We start from the raw sequence: 21,498 nt of genomic DNA, 5'->3' as shown, positions 1-21,498 counted from the left end.
TCCCAGTGCTGAGTGACTCCCGGAGCTGCCCGCTCCAGCCTGTATGGGAGCCGCGGAGTTTCCAGGGGCCGCTCCACCCATGCCAGGCACAGATGTCAGCACTGGGCTTGGCAATCGGGGAGAAAGAGGGACTTTCCCTGGACTGGAGCGAGGGGGAGATGGCTGGATCCTGATCCCAGTGTCAATCCAAAGTGGGGTCTAGGGGCTGGGAGCCAGGACTCCTGGGTTCTCTCCCCAGCTCTGGGAGGGGAGTGGGGTCTATTGGGTTGGAGCAGGGGGGGCTGGGAGCCAGGACTCCTGGGTTCTCTCCCTCCGCAGCTCTGGGAGGGGAGTGGGGTTGAGTGGTTAGAGGAGGGGCAGCTGGGAGTCAGGACTCCTGGGTTCTCTCCCTGGTGCTGGGAGGGAAGTGGGGTTGAGTGGTTAGAGCGGGGGAGCTGGGAGCCAGGACTCCTGGGTTCTCTCCCCAGCTCTAGGAAGGGAATGGGGTCTGGTGGGTTAGAACAGGGATGGCTGGGAGCCAGAACTCCTGAGTTCTCTCCCTGGCTCAGGGAGGGGAGTGGGGTTGAGTGGTTAGAGGAGAGGCAGCTGGGAGCCGGGACTCCTGGGTTCTCTCCCTGGTGCTGGGAGGGGAGTGGGGTTGAGTGGTTAGAACAGGGGAGCTGGGAGCCAGGACTCCTGGGTTCTATTCAAAGCCAAGGACTTACTGGGGAGCCGGGCTGTATATGTGGGCGCTGGGGCACCCCCCGGGGCAGTGCTGTGTCCCCTGCCCTGCACCCAGGCAGGGGCAGGTCCATCCCCGCGGGTGGCAGAAATCCCAGCACGACACCGAAGCATCTGACTCGCGGCTGCTTCTGCCAAAGGCTTGAATTTTATTTCGTGGCGGGGGGAAGAAAAGAAAATGAATGACACCCAGGGGAGGGGGCGGGGCTAAGTGGAGGGGCGGGGGCGGGGACGCTGAGCAAGGGGTAGAGAGAATGGGAGGGTTTAGACACGGGGCGGGGCTGAGCCTTTCTCCCGGCTCCCCTACTTCCCCCAGGCCGTGCCAAGATCGGGGCTCGGGGGAGCCCGCCCTATACGTGTTTGTGATAGAATCTGTGGGCAGCTGAGCCCCTCTCCCTACCCCCGTGTGTGTGCCAAGAACTGGGGGGACCCGAGCCCTCCCCTCCCGCCCCCATGTGTGTGCCAGGAACTGGGGGGATCCGAGCTCCCGCGCCTCCATATGTGTGCCAAGAACTGGGGGGACCCGAGCCCCCCCCACTCCCATGTAGGTGCCAATAACTGGGGGGACCGGAGCCCTCCCTTCCCGCCCCCATGTGTGTGCCAAGAACTGGGGGGACCCGAGCCCCCATGCCCCCATGTGTGTGCTAAGAACTGGGGGGACCCGAGCCCTCCCACCCCCATGTGTGTGCCAAGAACTGGGGGGACCCGAGCCCCCCCACTTGTGTGCTAAGAAGTGGGGGGACCGGAGCCCACCCACTCCCATGTGTGTATCAAAACAGGGGGGACCCGAGCTCCGCTGCCCCCATGTGTGTGCCAAGAACTGGGGCGACCTGAGTCCCCCCCACCCCCGAGTGTGTGCCAAGAACTGGGGCGACCTGAGTCCCCCCCACCCCCGAGTGTGTGCTGCGATTGGGGGGGGCAAACCTGTCTCCTTGCCCCCCATTTCTGGGCTGGGATCTGGGGTTCAGGAAAGAATTTTTCATTGGTGGGGTGGGTAGGGTGACCAGACAGCAAATGTGAAAAATCAGGACGGGGGTGGAGGGTAATAGGAGCCTATATAAGAAAAAGACCCAAGAATCGGGACATCGGGTCACCCTAAGGGTGGGAGGGCCAGTGGAGAGTGGGGGAAGAAATGGGGGAGGGGCACTGGGGGTAGAATAGGGGGAGAAGGAGGGGCTCGAGGGTCAGTGGGGAGCTGAGGGCCAAGTCTAGGGCAGGGGATTCGCACAGCGAGACGCCAGGGCGGCTGAGTCAGCTCTCCATTTTCTTTATGGTGTGGGAAGCTCACGCTCTCACCCCTTCGTTGGTATCCGGTGAGCTCCGTCACCCCCGTGAGACAGAGCCCACCCAGTTGCTGGCAAAATGAGGTCACAGCAGATGGCCCCTGGGAGGAGAGGGAAGACCCCTGGTTGCGGGGGCGAGGTGGGGCGAATTGCTTGTCCTGGAACGTCCCTCTGAGCTAACCCTAGGCCGCTCTGTAGTTCCCAGGGCCCTGGGGGATGTAGTCCAAGCAGTGGGGCCCGCCCAGGCTGGGACCACACACCAGGCTGTACCGGAAGTCCAGCCGACCGTGGTTCAGGTAGCAGACCCGCTGGCCACCCTCTCCAGAGCGCAGCGGCTCGTCGCACGTCCCCAGCAGGTCGTCATCGTACTTGTTGTCCTCGTCCCAGACCTGGAGGCGGAGCTGGCTGGTCTCCGCCACCCGTACGTGCCCCAGGTCCAGGTGGACGCCCCAGACTGGGTTGTCGGTGTTCCACACAGTAGCTGTCCGCACCTCCCGGTCCTGGAAGAAGACCTTGACGTAGGCATCAGTGCGGCTGGTGTAGTCACCCCACAGGCCGCTGGCCCGCTCCACCATCACCGTCAGCTTCCCCTGGCCTCGCTCCCGTGAGCAGCACATGGTGTTGGTGGAGCCGTCCCCGGGGCAGACGCAGGAGCAGGAGTCATGGGCGCTGCGCCGGGTCCCCGGGGGGCAGCTGTGGGTGCAATTCCTCCACAGGGCCCTCTCAGTGACATACTCACTCACCGCCTGCCTCAGCGCCTCCCGCTTGGGGTTGTCCTGCCTCACCAAGGTGTGGATGGGGCGCAGTGAGTAGGACACCAGGCCGGGGCTGGCTTTGAGGCTCTCCATCCAGGTCGAGAAAACCTCGGTGTCTTGCCCCTCAGAGAACAGCAGGTCGGCGTGGCTGTTGCCGCCCGTCACCTCAGTGTGACGCTCGCTGTAGGTCTCATGGAAGCTCCGCTTGAAGTTCTGCTTCTTCTTCTGCTCCTCACACTGGCTGAAGGCCGCCTCAGCCTTGCCCTTCCCGGCCCCGATGCTGACAGAGGCCTCCAGGCTCAGACAGTCCTTGATCTCGTCAGCCGTCACCCCGTCCAGCGCCGCCTCGCAGACCCTCACAGCCGTCACGTCCCGCACCCGGCCCCCCAGCTGCAGCTGGGACACGTAGTGAGTGCCGTAGGTGTTAATCAGCTGATGGTACTCGAGGCGCGAGCTGCGGGTGTAATCTTCAGGGAGGTCCCTCAAGGCCCTGGTGAAATGGCTGGTGAGCGGAGGTTTGTGGGTAATGCGGAACCTGGGAAAGAGAAATGGCCACCATGTGATGTACCGTTTGACTTTGGTGTTTTGTGAGGGTAGACCTCAGTGTTATAGATCCACTGACTCTAAGTCCAGAAGGGACTGTCCTGGTCATCTAGTCTGACCTCCTGGATAACACAGGCCAGAGAACTGCCCTGAATTATTTCCCATTCGAACCAGAACAGGTCTTCTAAGAAAAAACATCCATCTCGATTTAAAAATTGGTCATGATGGAGAATTCACCACAGCCCTTGGTAAATTGTTCCAGTGATTAATCCTGTCACTGTTACAAAATCACACCTTATTTCCCATCTGAATTTGTCTATCTTCAACTTCCAGCCACAGGATCATGTTAGACCTTTCCCTGCTAGTCTGAAGGGCTCATGACCAATGTTTGCTTCCCATGGTAGTTTAATCTTGTATCTTGCCTGCATCTTTACTGAACTGACATGAGATTCAATTATTTTTACACAGGTTACACAGGATGCTTGGAGAACATAATAATGTATATTATACGCTTTTGATCTCATTGCTTGTAACTTCCTCTCCCCCCCTACATGGCCTACGATCATGCACCTGGCAACCTGACTTGGTTTCCCCTCTTGGACTGTTCAAGAAACTCAATGAGCACCTCTGTCCATTCCTATCCCTTCTCTGGTTGGGTTTCAGTCAATGAACAAACATTCCAAATAAAGTTTCAAGTCCGTGCAAAAGTCCACACAACCAAGTTTCTCTTCCTTTTCCCAGGTCCTACCAAGCCAGAGTATGAGCATTCTCTCACTTGTTGTGGCCTCCTGCTTCTCATTATAGGACCATCCTCCTGAACTCCGCCAGGTGTGGCTCCTGCTTTTCTCTGGGTTAGTTTGCCCCAGAGCCAACTGGTTACACTGCTTATTTCCTTATTTGAAAGACTTAAGCTGGCTAAACCAATGCCTATGAGGAATTCTGTCTTCTGTCAACTTTACAGACCTCATATGCCAAACTAGATAACACTGTTGGCCATAAAACAGCCCTATGCAGCATATAACATTAAGAACATAAGAATAGTCATACTGGGTCAGACCAGAGGTCCATCTAGCCCGGTATCCTGTCTTCTGACAGCGGCCAGTGCCAGGTGCCCCAGAGGGAATGAACAGGGCAATTTTGAGTGATCCATCCCTGGTCATCTAGTCCCAGTTTCTTGCAGCTGGAGGTTTAGGGACACCCAGAGCATGGGGTTATGTCTCTGCCCATCTTGGATAATAATCACGGATGGACCTACCCTCCATGAACTTATCTAATATATTTTGAATGCTGTTGTACTTTTGGCCTTCCGAACATCCCCCGGCAATGAGTTCCACAGGTTGACTGTGCATTGTGTGAAGAAATACTTCCTTTTGTTTGTTTGAAACCTGCTGCCTATTAATTTCCTTGGGTGATCCCTGGTTCTTATATTATGTGACAGGGTAAATAACCCTTCCCCATTCACTTTCTCCACACCAGTCATGATTTTATAAGCCTCTGTCATATCCCCCTTCAGTTGTCTCTTTTCTGAGCTGAACAGTCTTTTTAATCTCTCCTCTTAAGGAAGCGGTTCCATACCTCTGGACCGTTTCCGTTTGTAAGAAATCTTTTTTGAGATGGGGCAACCACAACTGCGCGCAGCATTCAAGGGATGGGCCTACCATGGATTTATATAGTGGCATTGGGATATTTTCTGTTTTGTTAGCTAGCCCTTTCCTAGCAGTTCCTGGTGGCTTAGACTATTTGTGGTTAGTCTACCTTGTGAAAGAAGTAAGTACATTTCTGCAAACGTGCGTCCTCACCTTGAGGGCACCCCCCAGGGCCGGCGCTACCATTTAGGCAGCCTAGGCAATCGCCTAGGGTGCCAGAATAATTGGTGGGTGCCATTTTGCCAGAGGGGGTGGCAGGCAGCTCCGGTGGAGCTGCCGCAGTATTGCCTGCGGAGGGTCCGCTGGTCCGTGGCTCCGGTAGAGCTGCCGCAGTCGTGCCTGCGGACGGTTGGCTGCTCGCGTGGCTCCAGTGGACTGCCCGCAGGCACCACTGCGGCAGCTCCACCGGAGCCGCGGGACCACACGGGACCAGCGCGCGGGGCGCTGAAATTGCCGTCCACCTAGGGCGCTGAAACCCCTAGCGCCGGTCCTGGCACCCCCTCATGCCTGGGCACGGCATTGCAGGGGACTTTGCCTCTGGGGGCTACTGTCTCAGCTGCAGTGATGTATCCCAGCTGGTCTTTTCCCTGGACACCCTCGCTGGGTCTTCTGTGTCTCAACTCTCTGGCCAAGTCTCTGGCAGGGTTTAGCTCTAGGGGACTCAGTTCATCCCCCTTGTCTGGGTACTGACCCACACTGGACCTTTTCCTGCTGGGTGTCCGAGTACCACTTAAACTAGCCTTCTGGCTTTCATGGGCTCCAGTCCTATCACATCTGGGTTCTCACCGCCCCTGGCTCAGGGCTCCTCTCCTCTCCAGGAGGTAACCTACAGCTCTGCTTTCTGGCCACTGCCACTTCCAAACAACTGGATCTTCCTCCTCATCAGGAACTCACCTTGTTCCTCTATCTTGGGTCTCTGCTTCCACTAGGTACCCAGCTCTGTTTAAGTAGCGTCCTCCCTGCTTCACCACCACAGCTGGGGTCAGTCCTCCTAATCAAGCCCCAGGACACCCAGCAGGTTTTACTAACTAGCTCTCATCTTGCCAGCTCATCAACTGAGGGCTAGCTGCTAAATCATGGGCAAAACTGAGCCCAGCTTGCTTCAAAGGGCCGGTTGGCTGGTGTCAGTACTTTGGGGGTTCATTCTCTGCATAAGAGAGTTGATATAAATCTTTAAGTGCTGGTCGTAAATGTGCTCAGTAGCAGACTGTAGATCTAAAAGTCTTTTGCTCCACGGGTAAACTAGCCAGCAAGTATGCTATCTGTGACTATGCTGTGGAGAGCCACAAACAATCTCCTCAAGGTGAAGATTTCTGTAACCAGAAACTTTGCAAGAAAAAACTTGGTGTCAAACCACCCCACAAGGGAATCTAGGAAAGTCCCTATTAAAATAAAAACCTTTGAAAAGCTTACACCACGGACCTATCTTTGTTGGTTTGGCTCGAAGGAGAACATGGATGGTTGGGAAATGTTCTCCAGAAGATTGGTCTAACACTTAAGTTTCCTGCTGATAATCTTCCTATTCCTTAAATGCTTAAAGATGGCCAAGGCTGATGTGTATTTGTAAATGCTTTGTTGCTACATCCACACATTTGTGTCATACGTTCATGACAGCGTTGTGAAGTGAATAGCAAGACCTTTTGAGTAATAATCATGTAACAAGATCCAATGGCTGGAGGTTGAAGCTACACAAATTAAGAGTGAAAATAAAGTATACGTTTTCAGTAGTGAGGGGAATCAATCTCTGGAACTTCTACTAATCACTTTCAACAGAGACTTCACAAGCAACCAGTGACTGACCTTCTCCCTCACCCCCATCCTTCACCAGCACCACCCCATGACCTTCCTCCTCACCTCCAGCCTTCACCAGCACCAACCCCTGTGTGACATTGCACCCAATAATGCTTTATAGAAATATGCTTATGAGTGTAAATATGACATAATTGGAATATGTTTTATGCTAGATATACCATGTAACATATCTTTGCAAAGGTTATGATCTACTGAATGTATTCATCCTATTCATATACATGTATCATTTTTATATCAGAAGTTATGAGCGTTGGCTCTATGCTTGTATTTAAAGTGTTTGCAATAGGAAGTACATAAGGCAGATTTGGTCAACATAGTGTGAAGGGGGTATTCAAGTAGCTGGGAGTACTTAGCTAACAATGGACTTTGGGAGATGCCAGTCCACATCTGAGCTTCCTTGAGAACATTCAAACTAAATGTAAACAATGGCGTAGGCCTGAAAAAGCTGAATCATCCATAGAGATGTGACTTGCCCAGATGGCCACAGACTCCATCTTGTTGTGATTTTGCACAGAAGAACAAAGGGGTTTCCACCCACAAGAGAGAGAATATAAAAGGCCCTGAAAACCCCTCCATTTTGTCTTCGGCTGGCTCACAAGATAGCCTCTCCTCCCCAAGGAGCTGCCTGAAAGAACCTGGAACACAGGACAGTAACTACAGGGGTGTGAGTGGTTGGTGGACCCAGACTAGGGAGGAGTCTAATCTGTGTGTAGTGGGGCAATTGCCCCACTCCTTGAGAATTTAGGCTGCAGCAGGCCAGTTGGCCAATAAGAAAAGGGCTTATTGGGAGCCAATCAGGGCCCAGACTGGAGACAGCCAATCAGGGCCAGGCTCAGCCCTATAAGAAGGATGCCTGGGACGGGAGCAGGCAGTCTGTCCTAGGCCTTTGAGAGGGAAGGTCTGGCTCCAGACCTGGGAGACTAGTACCTGGGTCAGCGCAGGCCAGGCCAGGCCAGGGGGGAGCAGAAGGGAACTCCAGCCCAGTGTCTGCCAGGCTGCAGGCCCTGAGGGGAAGGGCCTAGTGGGTGCGAGGGGCCGAAGGGGAAGCGACCCAGGGATGGGGACAGATGGAGGGAGAGAAAGAGGGCAGGGAGGCTGCCACTAGAGGGTCTCTGGGGTGGGACCCAGAGTAGTGGGTGGGCCTGGATCATCCCCCCGCCTTCTCCCTGGCCTTACACCCGGCCGACAGGAGTGGCCGTCTAGGGCTGCACCAAGCCCCTGCCAAGAGGGGTGTGACTTTGGGGGTGCAGTTGCTCACATTGGCCAGGGTCCAGAGAGGCAGCTGATTGACCCCCCCCCAGAAGGGAGTGTGGCTGGACTAAGGGGCACTGCAGGAGGGCAGTGGTCCAGAAGAGGGTGCTCTGAGCTGGAGAATGACACGGGCTCAGATGCCAACCAAGGGTGAAACAACAGGCGGGACCCTACCAGGAGAGGATGCGCCACTGGACTGAACTAATTCCTGGAGTCACCAGCGGGAGGCGCTGCGGTGGTGAGTCCCATCCCCATCACACTGTGAAATAAGCTTATTGGAATATCTCTGAGGATGAGGTTTACCTGCATTTAGTTGCCTACTTTATTAGGCTTAGACTTGCGTGTTTTTGTCTTATTTGTTTGGTAACTTACTTTGTTCTGTCTCTTATTACTTGGAATCACTTAAATCCTACTTTTTATATTTAATAAAATCACTCTTTGCTTCTTAATTAATCCAGAGCAACTAATTTATACCTGGAGGAGGAAACAGCTGTGCATCTCTCTCTATCAGTGTTATAGAGGGCGAACAATTTATGAGTTTACCCTGTATAAGCTTTATACAGAGTAAAATGGAATTATTTGGGGTTTGGATCCCATTGGGAGCTGGGTGTCTGGCTGCTAGAGACAGGAGCACTTCTTAAGCCGTTTTCAGTTAAGCCTGCATCTTGTTGGGGACGTCGTTCAGATCAGACGTGTCTGGCTCAACAAGGCAGGGTACTGAAGTCCCAAGCTGCCAGGGAAAACAGGCTTAGAAGTAGTCTCAGCACATCAGGTGGCAGTCCCAAGGGGGTCTCTTTGACCCAAGCTGTCACACCCTGACCTTCCCCCCTCACCCCCAGCCTTCAGGAACAACCATTCCCTGACCTTGCCCCTCACCCTCTGACTTCACCAGCAAAAACCCCTGACCTTCCTCCTCACCCCCCAGCCTTCACCAGCTTCCAACCCCTGACCTTGCCCCTCACTCTCAGCCTTCACCGGCACCCAACACACAACCTCTAATCTTCAGGCTAACCCCTACCTTTAGTCTCCCTCTCTCCCCTGCCCCTTACGTATAGTATGCGCAGGACACCTCGTGGCTGGTGAAGCTGTACTTGTCTTGCTGAGACTTCTCCGTGCTGAACTCTGCCAGTTTGGAGTGCGAGCCGGCCAGTGTCACCTGGGTGTTGGCGCTGGGCTTCACTTCCACCTCCAGCCCCACCTTCCAGTCATTCTGTACCACGGCACCTGCTGCACGGACCATGCCCATGGCTGACTCCTTCACAGTGCTGGAGAGCTTCCTGTGGCATGAGACCTTCTCCCTCCAGTCTGCCGCAGCCAGCGGCAGCCTCTGCAGCTGCCCCTCCAGCAGTGAGTTCAGACACAGGGTGCAGGTCCCATCGTGGCGTTGCCAGCGGCTGCTGTCCACCAAGTAGGCTCCTTTCGTACCTAGCGTGGTCACGTCGATGCCCTCTCCTGCGAGATTGTGCCCAGGAACAAAAGCCGTGTGCTCCTCACACTCCTCAGCTGTGGCCGTGTGACAATGGGTGGAGACCCCAGGGAGGAGAATGAGGAGGAAGAAGGAGATGGGTCTGGGCATTGTTGAGAGGGGATGTCAGTCTCTGACTGATCCTGCAGGGAAAATCACAGAGAGATTCTGCATTAACAATCATGTGGCTAGCAGTTCCACAGGTTAACATTATGTTAAAATTACATTCACGCTGAGCTCCTCAAAGCAGGGCCCAAATACCAGTGAAATTGGGAGTCTGGGTGCCTTGCACATCTCCTATATCCAGAGTTAACACTTTTCTTTTAGGTGCACTGCGGTTAGTTTAGACCCACAGGTTCAGCTAGCCTGCTATCCTGTCCCACTACCCCTGCCACCCTGGATCAGACCCATGGGCCCATCTAGCCCCGTATCCTGCCCCTCTCCATACTCTGTACCAGGGGGCGGGACTATGCCCCTGATATGCTGCTTGTGGTTCACAGGGGCTGACGTTGAAGGTGTGAAAATCTTTCTGGCACAGGATGTCTCAGAACATGAAACAGAAACTCAGAGTGAAGCTGGAGAGGGGTGAGGTGTCATCCCAGCTTCTGTCTGTGTGTTTCCACTCATCACACATGGGTGGGAGCTCTGACCCATGGAAAGGAAAGACATTAAAGAGGAATCTTGACCCATGGCCCCCTGCTCCCCCTGCCCTGGGCTCCCTGAAACCAGCTCAGCTGGTACCCTTCAACCCCAACCCGCAGCACCTGCTAATGCAGAACTGAGTCCCCCTACCACAGCTCAGCTGGTACCCTTCAACCCCAACCCACAGCCCCTACTATCACAGAACTGGGTTCCCCCCACAGCTCTGCTGGTGCCAATCAATTTTCAAGATCCTTTCAGTGGATAAACAGAATCATATAAGATGATTAGATAGATGGGGTGTATGGGGATGGATAGTGAGACAGAACTTCTTCACATCATAAACTCTTCCTTTCTCTGGGGTCTAGAGCGGGTAGAAAGAAACAATTTGACAGATCTCAGAGTGAAGCTTTCCACATCCCCAGTTAGTGCTAATGAGAAAGGCTTGATGTTTGAGGGGAAGAGGGGCTGGGAGTCAGGACATGGGGGTTCTCGTCCTGGCTATTGGAGGGGAGTCAAGTGGGTTAGAGCAGGGGAGGAGGGAGGACCTGGGAGCCAGGACTTCTGGGTTTTGTCCAGAGCTCCAGGAGGGGCCTGGGAACCCAGAGATTCTCCCCCCACAAACCATTCACTCACCTGTCGGGGGTGACTGTCCCGGGGCTGGCAGGGCCGGTGAAAAAGGTCCAGGCTTGGATGGAGACGCAGCTCTGACTGGAGTGGCAGGAGTGGCATGGAGCTCTGGGGTCTCCCCCCACGCCCTTGTCACTGACGTCACAGGCGCTCTCACCCTGTCCCAGCGCCGAGCAGCTGCAGCGAGGGGCGGGGGAAGCCTGTGGTCAGAACTGTTCTTCCTGCCTCTAGAGACGGAGACGAGCGTCTCTAGCACTGCCCGATGCTACAGCTTGAGTCACAGGGGCTATGTGTGCCAGGCAGGGGGGGCATGACTCTAGGGGAGGGGCTATGGGAATCCTGTCCCCATTCTGCCACATCCCCCAGGCCCCTTTTCTCCTGGCCTTTGCTCCATGATTCCACCCGACTGCTTCCCAGCTCTGGGATGGGCTACGTCCCAGCTCCGTACCGGTCTGGGCTGCGTGGCTCCCAGTTTCCCAACCTGGGCTCCGTGACCTTAGCATTCGGCCTCAGTTTGCACCTCCCTCAGAGCAGAGGTAGCTTGCAGGTGGGACCATGCTGCACTGGGATCGCCTGCCTCCCAGCCCCATCCTGGCCAGCGTTTGTGGCTCCCCGTTTCCCGATCTGGGCTCTAGGGTGAATTTTTGCATCCCCTTCCACCACCATGACTGGCCCGGAGTTCAAGCTATGAGACGCCTGTGCTGGCCCTTATGTCTCGTAAGTGTCGCCATGTCCTTGATCTGCCCCCGCTCTCTGATCTCTGCTCTGCCCCCTACCAGTGCCCTGGGCACTGCAGAAACTAGCTGATTTATGCTCCTTGTCTCCCAGTGCGAAGGCACCGGGGGAGCGGGAGGGCCAGGGCGAAGCAGGATGGAGGGGGGCTGTGCCAGCTAGGACCATGTACCCTGAAGGGGCTTGCTCTGAAGCTACTGGTTGTGTGGTGGGGTGGGAGGAGGCTGTGGAAAGATCCTCTTCCGTCCGCCATGCGTCTCAACCGCACTCTCACCGGCTCTCCGGAGCTGCCCCATCTCTCAGGCTGTGCACTATGATCCCGGCCTTCATTCCTGGGGCAGGTCAGGAACTCATAGACTTTAAGGTCAGAAGGGACCATTATGATCACCTAGTCTGACCTCCTGCACAATGCAGGCCACGCAATCTCATCCATCCACTCTTGTAGCAAACCCTTAGCCTACGTCTGAGTTATTGAAGTCCTCCAATTATAGTTTGAAGAGCTCAAGCTGCAGAGAATCCTCCAGCAAGTGACCCATGCCCCATGCTGCAGAGGAAGGTGAAAAACCTCCAGGGCCTCTGCCAATCTGCCCTGGAGGAAAATTCCTTCCTGATCTCAAATATGGTGATCAGTTAAACCCTGAGCATGTGGGCAAGACTCACCAGCCAGACACCCAGGAAAGAATTCTCTGTAGTAACTCAGATCCCATCCCACCCCATCCAACATCCCATCACAGATCACTGGGCATACTTACCTGCTGATAATCAAATATCAATTGCCAAATGAATTGCCAGAATTAGGCTATCCCATCATACCATCCCCTCCATAAACTTATCAAGCTTAGTCTTAAAGCCAGATATGTCTTTTGCCCCCACTACTCCCCTTGGAAGGCTGTTCCAGAATTTCATTCCTCTAATGGTTAGAAACCTTCGTCTAATTTCAAGTCTAAACTTCCTAGTGTCCAGTTTATACCCATTTGTTCTTGTGTCTACATTGGTACTAAGCTTAAATAATTGTTCTCCCTCCCTAATATTTATCCCTCTGATATATTTATAAAGAGCAATCATATCCCCCCTCAGCCTTCTTTTGACTAGACTAAACAAGCCAAGCTCTTTGAGTCTCCTTTCATAAGGTAGGTTTTCCATTCCTCAGATCATCCTAGTAGCCCTTCTCTGTACCTGTTCCAGCTTGAATTCATCCTTCTTAAACATGGGAGAGCAGAACTGCACACAGTATTCCAGATGTGGTCTCACCAGTGCCTTGTATAACGGTACTAACACCTCCTTATCTTTGCTGGAAATACCTCGCCTGATGCATCCTAAAACTGCATTAGCTTTTTTAACGGCCATATCACATTGGCGGCTCATAGTCATCCTGTGATCAACCAATACTCCGAGGTCCTTCTCCTCCTCTGTTGCTTCCAACTGATGTGTTCCCAATTTATAACTAAAATTCTTGTTATTAATCCCTAAGTGCATGACTTTGCACTTTTCACTATTAAATTTCATCCTATTACTATTACTCCAGCTTACAAGGTCATCCAGATCTTCCTGTAGGATATTCTGGTCCTTAGCATTACCTCCCAGCTCTGTGTCAACCGCAAACTTTATTAGCACATTCCCGCTTTTTGTGCCAAGGTCAGTAATAAAGAGATTAAATAAGATTGGTCCCAAAACCGATCCCTGAGGAACTCCACTAGTAACCTCCTTCCAGCCTGATAGTTCACCCTTCAGTATGACCCTTTGTAGTCTCCCCTTTAACCAGTTCCTTCTCCACCTTTCAATTTTCCTACTGATCCCCATCTTTTCCAATTAACTAATATTTCCCCATCTGGAACCGTATCAAATGCCTTACTGAAATTGAGGTAAACTCAGAGCTGCTGCCCACCCTCTGCTAACACTTTCCATGCACTGTCAGAACTGACCTGCATGATGCATTTAGCTCAGATGGGGGCAAATTTTTTGGTCTGAGGGCCACATATGGAAATTGTATGGCGGGCCATGAATACTCATGAAATTTGGGGTTGGGCTGCGGGAGGGGATGAGGACTCTGGCTTGGGGTGCGGGCTCTGGGGTGGGGCTGGGGATGAGGGGGTTTGCAGTACAGGAGGGTGCTTGGGCTGGGACTGAAGGGATCCGAGGGTGGGAGGGGGATCGGGGCTGGGGCAGGGGGTTGGGGCTCGGGAGGGGAGGGGTGCAGGCTCCTGGTGGCGCATACCTCAAGCAGCTGCCGGAAACAGCAGCATGACCCCTCTCCAGCTCCTATGCGGACACCCAGCAAGGTGGTGTACTGCTCTTTCTGCAGGTACTGCACCCGCATTTCCTGGAAGCAGTGACGTCTCCCCTCTGGCTCCTATGCGGAGGCATGGCGCCAGCCAAGCGGCTCTGCACACTTCCCCATCCACAGGTACAGCCCCTGCAGCTCCCATTGGCTGGGAACCCTGGCCAATGAGAGGTTTGGGGGCCAGCGCTCAGGGTGTGCAGCGTCACCTCGCTGCCCCTACGTGCCCAGAGCTTCCCCTAGTGTTCCCAAACATATATTGTGGCCACTTATTTCTACTGTACATCTGCCCCCCCCCCACTGAGGTTAGAAAAATGACACGGTTTTCTGCTTAGAAATTTGCTTTCACAAATGTTTACTGAAGCAGGGAGACACACTTGCAAGAATCAAGAGAGCTGGAATCCTCCCAGAAGCAAATCATTTTGCAGTGGTGCTGCAAAGCTTCATGGCAATTTTCCAGGCTGGATAAATTTAAACTGCAGTCAGTAGGGTTCAGAGTTAACAACTTCCCCTTCATCAGTGAGGTGCACCATGAAGCTATTGATCTAGGCTCTCAAAAGATGCATATAGGGGTGAGACAGGAAGAAGATTCAATCCCCGAATTAGTGAGAATTTGCCCTTCCCAATGTGACCCCAATGCAGTGCCATCTCCCTGAATCTGCTGACAGCCGGAATCTATAGCCCCATGGCATGTTCTGCTGTGTATTAACTCTGAAGCTTACTGATGGTGAGTGATATGTCATCATCTTTGTTGACCATCTGAGGAGAGAACATTCAGCTGGATGGTGGGTGGGGCCTGTTTATTCATGATGATATAACTAACTCCAAAGCAGCTGGGTAATTGTGGAAAGCAACAGAAACAACACTTAGGGAACAGCCTAATGAATCCTCCCCCTGGGACGCCAGCCCATCCGCTGAGTGTTTAGAACCATGCCCACCCTGGAGTATTTTAGGGTTTCTACAGAGGGTTAATCACTGAAGCCACAACAGGACAGGGCTGAGCTGTGCACCTTTCCCCTTCTTGAAGAAACAATTGGTTTTCAAGTGGATACACTAGACAGATAAATACAATTGGTGGATGAATACATGGGGCCCTGGATTGGTTGACCTGCCTACACATATTGGTTGACTAGGTGGGTGGGTGTACTTAGGACATTCATTGGTTGGTTTGTTGCATTGGCTACACAGATTGGTTGGTTGGAAGTACTTAGGACATTCATTGGTTGGTTTGTGGCACTGTCTACACTGGTTGGTTGGTTGGTTCGATGTACTTTAGACCTTGGTTGGTTGGTTAGTTACACTGGATGCACAAGATCAGTAGATCTCAACCCGCAGCCCGTGGGCTGCTTGTGCCCAAATCAGCACACACCTGCAGCCCGTGTCCAGGGCCACCAGAGGATTTAGGGAGCCTAGGGCAAAGCAATTTCGGGGGCCCCTTCCATAAAAAAAATTGCAATACTATATTCTTGTGGGGGCCCCTGCGTGGCCCGGTGCAAATTGCCCCACTTGCTCCCCCTCAAGAGGCAGCCCTGGGAACAATAAACCACCTGCATCTCGGCACAAACCCTGTTTTGAGAAAACTTCTTTACAAGGTATCACTGGTTCTCAGCATCAGCTAGTGCTAAAAGGCACTAAAGCTCATTAAAAGGGTTGGACAAATATTTTCTGTCAAAACTTTTTCTGAATCGAAAACTAGGGGTTTTTAAAAAGCAGAAAAAAATCATGGACAACGTCTGCTTTCCTTCAAAATTTGTTGTGGTTTTTTTAATTGAAAAGCTGAAATTAGTCTGCCAAAACCTGAATATGGTTTGGGGTTTCAGAATTGTGTGGCCAAACATTTGCTGCTTGCTGTGTTTGATTGTCTAAAGAAACAATAAAAAAAATTCTGCTTAAAAAAAATCCAAAACTTTTGAACCACCTCAGCTTGTGATCAAACACCTGAGCCCATCCAGTCAGAGGTTTTTCCAGGTTTCTGATACTCTGCTGGCTTCCTTGACTCATATCTGTCTCCATAACTTGGGGTTCATTTAGGTTAGAACATAAGAACAGCCATACTGGGTCAAACCAAAGGTCCATCCAGCCCAGTATCCTGTCTACCGACAATGGCCTATGCCAAGTGCCCCAGAGGGAGTGAAGCTAACAGGCAATGATCAAGTGATCTCTCTCCTGCCATCCAGCTCCACCCTCTGACAAACAGAGGCTAGGGACACCATTCCTTACCCAGCCTGGCTAATAGCCATTAATGGACTTAGCCTCCATGCATTTAGCTGTTTCCTAGAGACTGGCTCTACGGGGTCCCTCACAAACTGGAGACGGTTACTGTGGGTTTGTCTTTAGTATAGACTATGTACATACTCCACGAACTGAGCATTTGAGCTTATTCCAGAATCTGGGATGAGCCTATGTTGTGAAAACTGAAATGCACAAAATAACACATGCATGTGAATGGACACAGGGTGCTAAAATTAAATTAACCCAAGGATTCTTACACTGGGGGTTGGGACCCCTCAGGGGGTCATGAGGTTATTACAGGGGGTCACGAGCTGTCAGCCTCCACCTCAAACCTCGCTTTGCCTCCAGCATTTATAATAGTGTTAAATATATAAAAAAGTGTTTTTCATTTATAAGGGGGGGGTCACACTGAGGGGTTTGCTATGTGAAAGGGGTCACCAGTAAAAAAGTTTGAGAACCACTGAATTAACCCCCCTGGAGCTTCAGGGAATGCAAGGGAGGGGGGTCTCCCTTGGTAGGATTGAGAAGCAGGTAGGTGGTGTAGGATATTGCTCTTCTCATCTGATCCCTCCCCCTGTAGCTAATTTTAAATGCAGCTACCCTCCCCTGACATGAATCTCCCTATGGCACTGAAATTAAATGTAGACTATAATTTGGCATTTGAGAAGTGAAAGGGATGGGAGCCCTAATGGAAAAGCTAACAGCTTGGCTCTTCTGCAAGCCTCAAACTGCTGACTGAGCTTCAGGGTAGGGAAGGCTGTGCCTCCCAAACAGCCTGGTCCTGCCCCCTATCCGACCCCCACCCACCTCCTGCCCCCCGACTGCCCGCTCCTCCTCAGAATCCTCGACCCATCCTGCTCCTTGTCCCCTCACCGTCCCCCAGAGACCCCATCCCAACAACCACCCCAGGACCCCACTCCTGTCCCCTGACTGCCCTGACTCCTATCAACCCCCTCGCTGAGTCCCGACAGACCCCCAGAACGCCCATGATCCAACCCCCCCATTCCCTGACCGCCCTCCCGCAACCTCTGCCCCTTCCCTGTGCCCTGACTGTCCCTGGGACTTCCTGCCCCTTAGCCAATTCCCCGGGCCCTAGCCCTTCACCCCCAGCCCCCCCTCACCCGGAGCCTCAGCCCATCCAGCAGCTTCCCTCGACACCTGTAGCATGGCTCCGGGCAGAGCCCCTGAGCTCCGCCCCGCTCAGAGCCGCATGGTCAGGGGGCAGGGCTGCGAGCTCCAGGCCGAGCGGAAGGAGCTGAGCTCAGCCTGGAGCTCACAGCCCTGCCCCGTGACCATGCGGCTCTGAGCGGGCCGGAGCCACGCTGCAGCTGTCCAAGGATGCTCCTGGAATCACTGAGGCTCCGGGAGAGGGGCGGAGACGGGGTCGGGTCGGGTTGGGGCTGGGGAGGGAGCTTCAGCCATTCTTGTGGGGGCCCCTGCGGAGCCCGGAGCCTGGGGCAAATTGCCCCACTTGCCCCCCTGCCCATGTCACATCCTGAGGGCCAAACAGATAGTATATCTATAGTGTGAATGTGGCCCACATAACACATACGCAGCCCACATGGTAAATAGGTTGAGAATAGGTACGCACTAGATACATACTCTAGTTAGCTGGCTGCACGGATGCATTGGATACATCGGTTGGCAGGTAGGCAGGATATGCCAAATATAGTTGTTAGTTGGCTGGTTACATTGGACATACTAAATACATTTGTTGAATGGCTGGCGGGATATATTGACGATAATAAACACGTTCGTTGGTTGGTTGGCTGGCTTCTTACACTGCAGGCTCTAGATACATTCATTGGTTGTTTGGACGCACTGGATACATTCATTGGTTGGCTAGTTGCATACACTGGATGCACTAGATCAGGGGTTCTCAACTTTTGTACCAGTGACCCCTTTCACATAGCAAGTGTCTGAGTGCAACCCCTCCCTATAAATTAAAAACACTTTGTAATTTATTTAACACCATTATAAATGCTGGAGGCAAAGTGGGGTTTGGGGTGGAGGCTGGCAACTCGCAACCCCCCCATGTAATAACCTCGCGACCCCCCCATGTAATAACCTCGCGACCCCATGAGGGGTCCCAACCCTCAGTTTAAGAACCTTTGCAGTAGATAAATGAATTGGATGGTTGGATGGATTGATAAATTGGATACACCTAAATCCAATTGGTGATTTCTTGATTTTATATATTGGATAAACTAAATGCAACAATTTGTTGGTTGGCTCGCTGGGAGTTGGCTGGATGGGGGAGAGGCAGATACTCTGGCTGGTTGATTAGATGGATACAGCGGATGGCAGGAATCATTGGACACACTGGTCTGATGGATTTGAAATGGACGGTACGTGATGGAATGTTTTCCCAGAGTGAGGATGACAGGCCCCCAGGAGCAGACAGTCTCTTATGGGCACAGGAGACACCGATTGTCGAGCAGGAGTGGCTGGGTGTGGCCACTAGGGGGCACTGTGAACAGATCCGTGGCTTGTACTTAGTGGGCTGCTGCAGTGTCTGGGTCTGGCCGTTAGGGGGCCAGTGCAAAGCCACACACAACCCGTGGCTTGCGAGCGGTGGCTTTCATAGCCAGCAAGAGCAGCGGGAGCCTGGGCCCAGGGCCGGTGCCACCATTTAGGCGACCGCCGGGCACTGGGATTTGGGGGGTGCCATTTTCTTCGGCGGCGACCATGGCGGCTGGATCTTCGGCCGCCCCAGTAGCCACCGGCATTTAGGCGGAGGGGGCTGGGGCAGGGGAGGGCCGCCTGCAGCAAGTAAGGGGGGGGCATGCAGGGGAATTCCCTGCCCCAGCTCACCCCTGCTCTGCCTCCTCCCCGAGCACGCCGTGGCTGCTTCACTTCTCCCATCTCCCAGGCTTGTGGCACCAATCAGCTTAGGCACCGCAAGCCTGGGAGGCAGGAGAAGTGATGCAGCCACGGGGTGCTTGTGCGCGGAGCAGGTGTGAGCTGGGGTGGGGGGGGTCCTCAGCGCGGAGAGGGGAGCTGCTGCAGGGGGGCACCTCAGGGCAGGGGCAGGGGGGGCGCAACGTGGAAGTTTTGCCTAGGGCGCGAAACATCCTTGCACTGGCCCTGCTTGGGCCACGCTCAGCGTGACTGGCCTCGCCGTAGCGACTGCCGGGGCCCTCTTGTGACCACGCCGAGTGGTGGAGTTGGTCATGTTTAACCCCTGACGGAGGATCATTTTCTGCGGTTTCTCACAGTCAGCATCAGGCCCAGCATCTGGCGCTGCCACCTTTACCCTGCAGCAGTTGGGGGAAAACGGCAGGAAACCCTACTGCCCCGAACAGACCCTGGGCCCATCTCAGCTGGTATCCTGCCCCCTCCCTTCTGCCCTGGATCAGGCCCATGGGCCCATCAAGCCCGGTATCCTGCCCCATCCCTGCCACTCGAGAACGGACCCATGAGCCCATCTACGCTGGTAGCCTGTCCCCTTCCCTCCGCCTCAGATGCTTTGACCACCTCACCCATCTCTCTGCGTCCCGCCTCTTACTAGCCACAAGGGATGCTGTGATAAAAGTAGATTTGAACTGTGTTCAACCTGGGCTGGAGCTGTACAGCAGTGCTGCCCGTGGGGCAGGAAAGGGTGAGATTTCTGCATCCTGTCGTGGTAGCAGGCTTGGTCTGGGAGGGGACAGTAATGTTTGAATTCACCCCAGCAGAACGAGGCAGGAAAAATGCACTTGAATATTGACTGCTGGGTTCTGCCCAGACACCAACCCCCTGCAATCCGAGCCTTGGGGTTCCCTGCCTCCCTCCTGCTCTGGCAGAGCTCCTCAGTCCTGACCTGCTGCCCCACTGCTTTGTTGCCAATAGAAACTCAAAAACAGCCTGAAATGCCAAGATGCCCCTGATATGAATAGTATCAACTACGTCAATTAATTATCAAAAGCTGAGTAGCAACGTGGTGTAGTGGATAGAGCACTGGTTTGGGAGTCAGGACTCCTGGGTTCTATTGTTGCTCTGGCAGGGGAGTGGGGTGAAGTGGGTTAGAGGATGCAGGGGGGTGGAGAGGGTTAGGACTCCTGGGTTCTATTGTCACACTGGGAGGGGAGTGGGATCGAGTGGGTTAGAGCAGGAGGGACTGGGGACCATGTTCTTGGGTTGGGTCTGTGCAGCACCCAGTGTGACAGGGCCCCCATTATCAATGTGGGGGGATCTGTGCAGTGCCCAGCATTAGGGGCCCCTGATCTTAGGTGGGATGGGTCTGTGCAGCACCCAGACTGATGGGGTCGTCAGTCTCAGCCAGGGTTTGTTCTACACCCAGGGCGATGGGGCCCTGATCTCGGTCAGGGTCTGTGCAGCGCCTGGCGCGATGGGGTCCCTGATCTTGGTCGGGGGCTGTGCAGCGCCTCGTGCAATGAGTTTCCTGATCTCAGTTGGGGTCACTCACCTGCCGCAGGAACTGAACTGAGGAATATTTCGGCTCCTGGGTCTGTCGGCGTCCCGGGCTGGGCTGTCTCTCTGCTGGGAGAGACGCACTTTGAAAGTGGATCACAGCACCACAAAAGGTCTCCTGTGTTCTCAGTACCTCAGCTGTTACCACGCTCCCCCCAGCGCTGAGCTCCTGCCCCACTTTACACCCCCAGCCACAGCCATTGGGCAGGAAGCTGTGGCCGGCAATTGTTCCACCCCCGAGCTGGATCAAACATCCTCCTGTGGCTCTCGACCCAGGGTATGAGGACCTAGAGAGGCTGCAAAGTAAACCCCAGTGAGACAAACCCAGCACTGCCTGCCTGGGGAGAGTGTCCCCTATTGAGCCCTGAGCCTGCAGCAAAGAATCCCCTAGTGCCACACTGGGGCCAGCACTGCCTGCCCAGGGAGAGCGCCCCCTACTGATTCCATGCTGCTCCCTGCAGCACAGCGCCCCCTACTGCCACACTGGGGCATAGGAGCCAGCACTGCCAGTCCGGGGAGAGCGCCCCCTACTGATCTCATGCTGCTCCCTGCAGCACAGCGCCCCCTGGTGCAACACTGGGGTATAGGAGCCAGCACTGCCTGCCCGGGGAGAGCACCCCCTACTGATCCCATGCTGCTCCCTGCAGCACAGCACCCTCTAGTGCCACACTGGGGCATAGGAGCCAGCACTGCCAGTCCGGGGAGAGCGCCCCCTACTGATCTCATGCTGCTCCCTGCAGCACAGCACCCTCTAGTGCCACACTGGGGCCAGCACCTAATGCCTCTGGGAACCCACTGTAAATCAGTGCAACCCCACCGATGCCAGTGGAATCAGGCCAGGATTCTGATCACTGGGTAAATCCAGAGCAAGCTCAAGGCCATGGCCCTGTGGGGCAGGCTGGTGGGGAGGTGGGGAAATTGGGAACGGGGTGCAGGCTGGTGGATGACTCTGGGTTGCTGTAGAGCAGGTTTGATGTGTCCTTCTCTCTTTCTGTTCTCCCGTTTTGTTATATCCACTCTTTCATGCCCTGGGACTCCAACCCCAGAGTTCCACAGCCCCCCATGTACTCCCCCATCAGGGGATTCGGCTCACTCCTTC

At 54.1% G+C, this 21,498-nt stretch overlaps 1 protein-coding gene across 1 annotated transcript; it reads right to left on the bottom strand.

Annotated features, from left to right (window-relative positions):
• Positions 1-1,894: 1,894 nt before the first annotated feature.
• Positions 1,895-10,809, bottom strand: LOC115651117 (perforin-1-like). The gene is made up of 3 exons (XM_030562020.1): positions 10,751-10,809; positions 9,060-9,618; positions 1,895-3,293 (listed from the first exon to the last, which is right to left on the bottom strand). Exons 2-3 carry the CDS (start codon positions 9,584-9,586, stop codon positions 2,186-2,188), a joined length of 1,635 nt encoding a protein of 544 aa, XP_030417880.1. The 5' UTR covers positions 9,587-9,618; positions 10,751-10,809; the 3' UTR covers positions 1,895-2,185.
• Between the last annotated feature and the right edge of the window lie 10,689 nt (positions 10,810-21,498).

The sequence above is a fragment of the Gopherus evgoodei genome, chromosome 4 (genome assembly GCF_007399415.2).
Source record: "Gopherus evgoodei ecotype Sinaloan lineage chromosome 4, rGopEvg1_v1.p, whole genome shotgun sequence".
Lineage (NCBI taxonomy): Eukaryota > Metazoa > Chordata > Testudines > Testudinidae > Gopherus > Gopherus evgoodei.
This window is presented reverse-complemented; position numbering and strand designations above follow the sequence as displayed.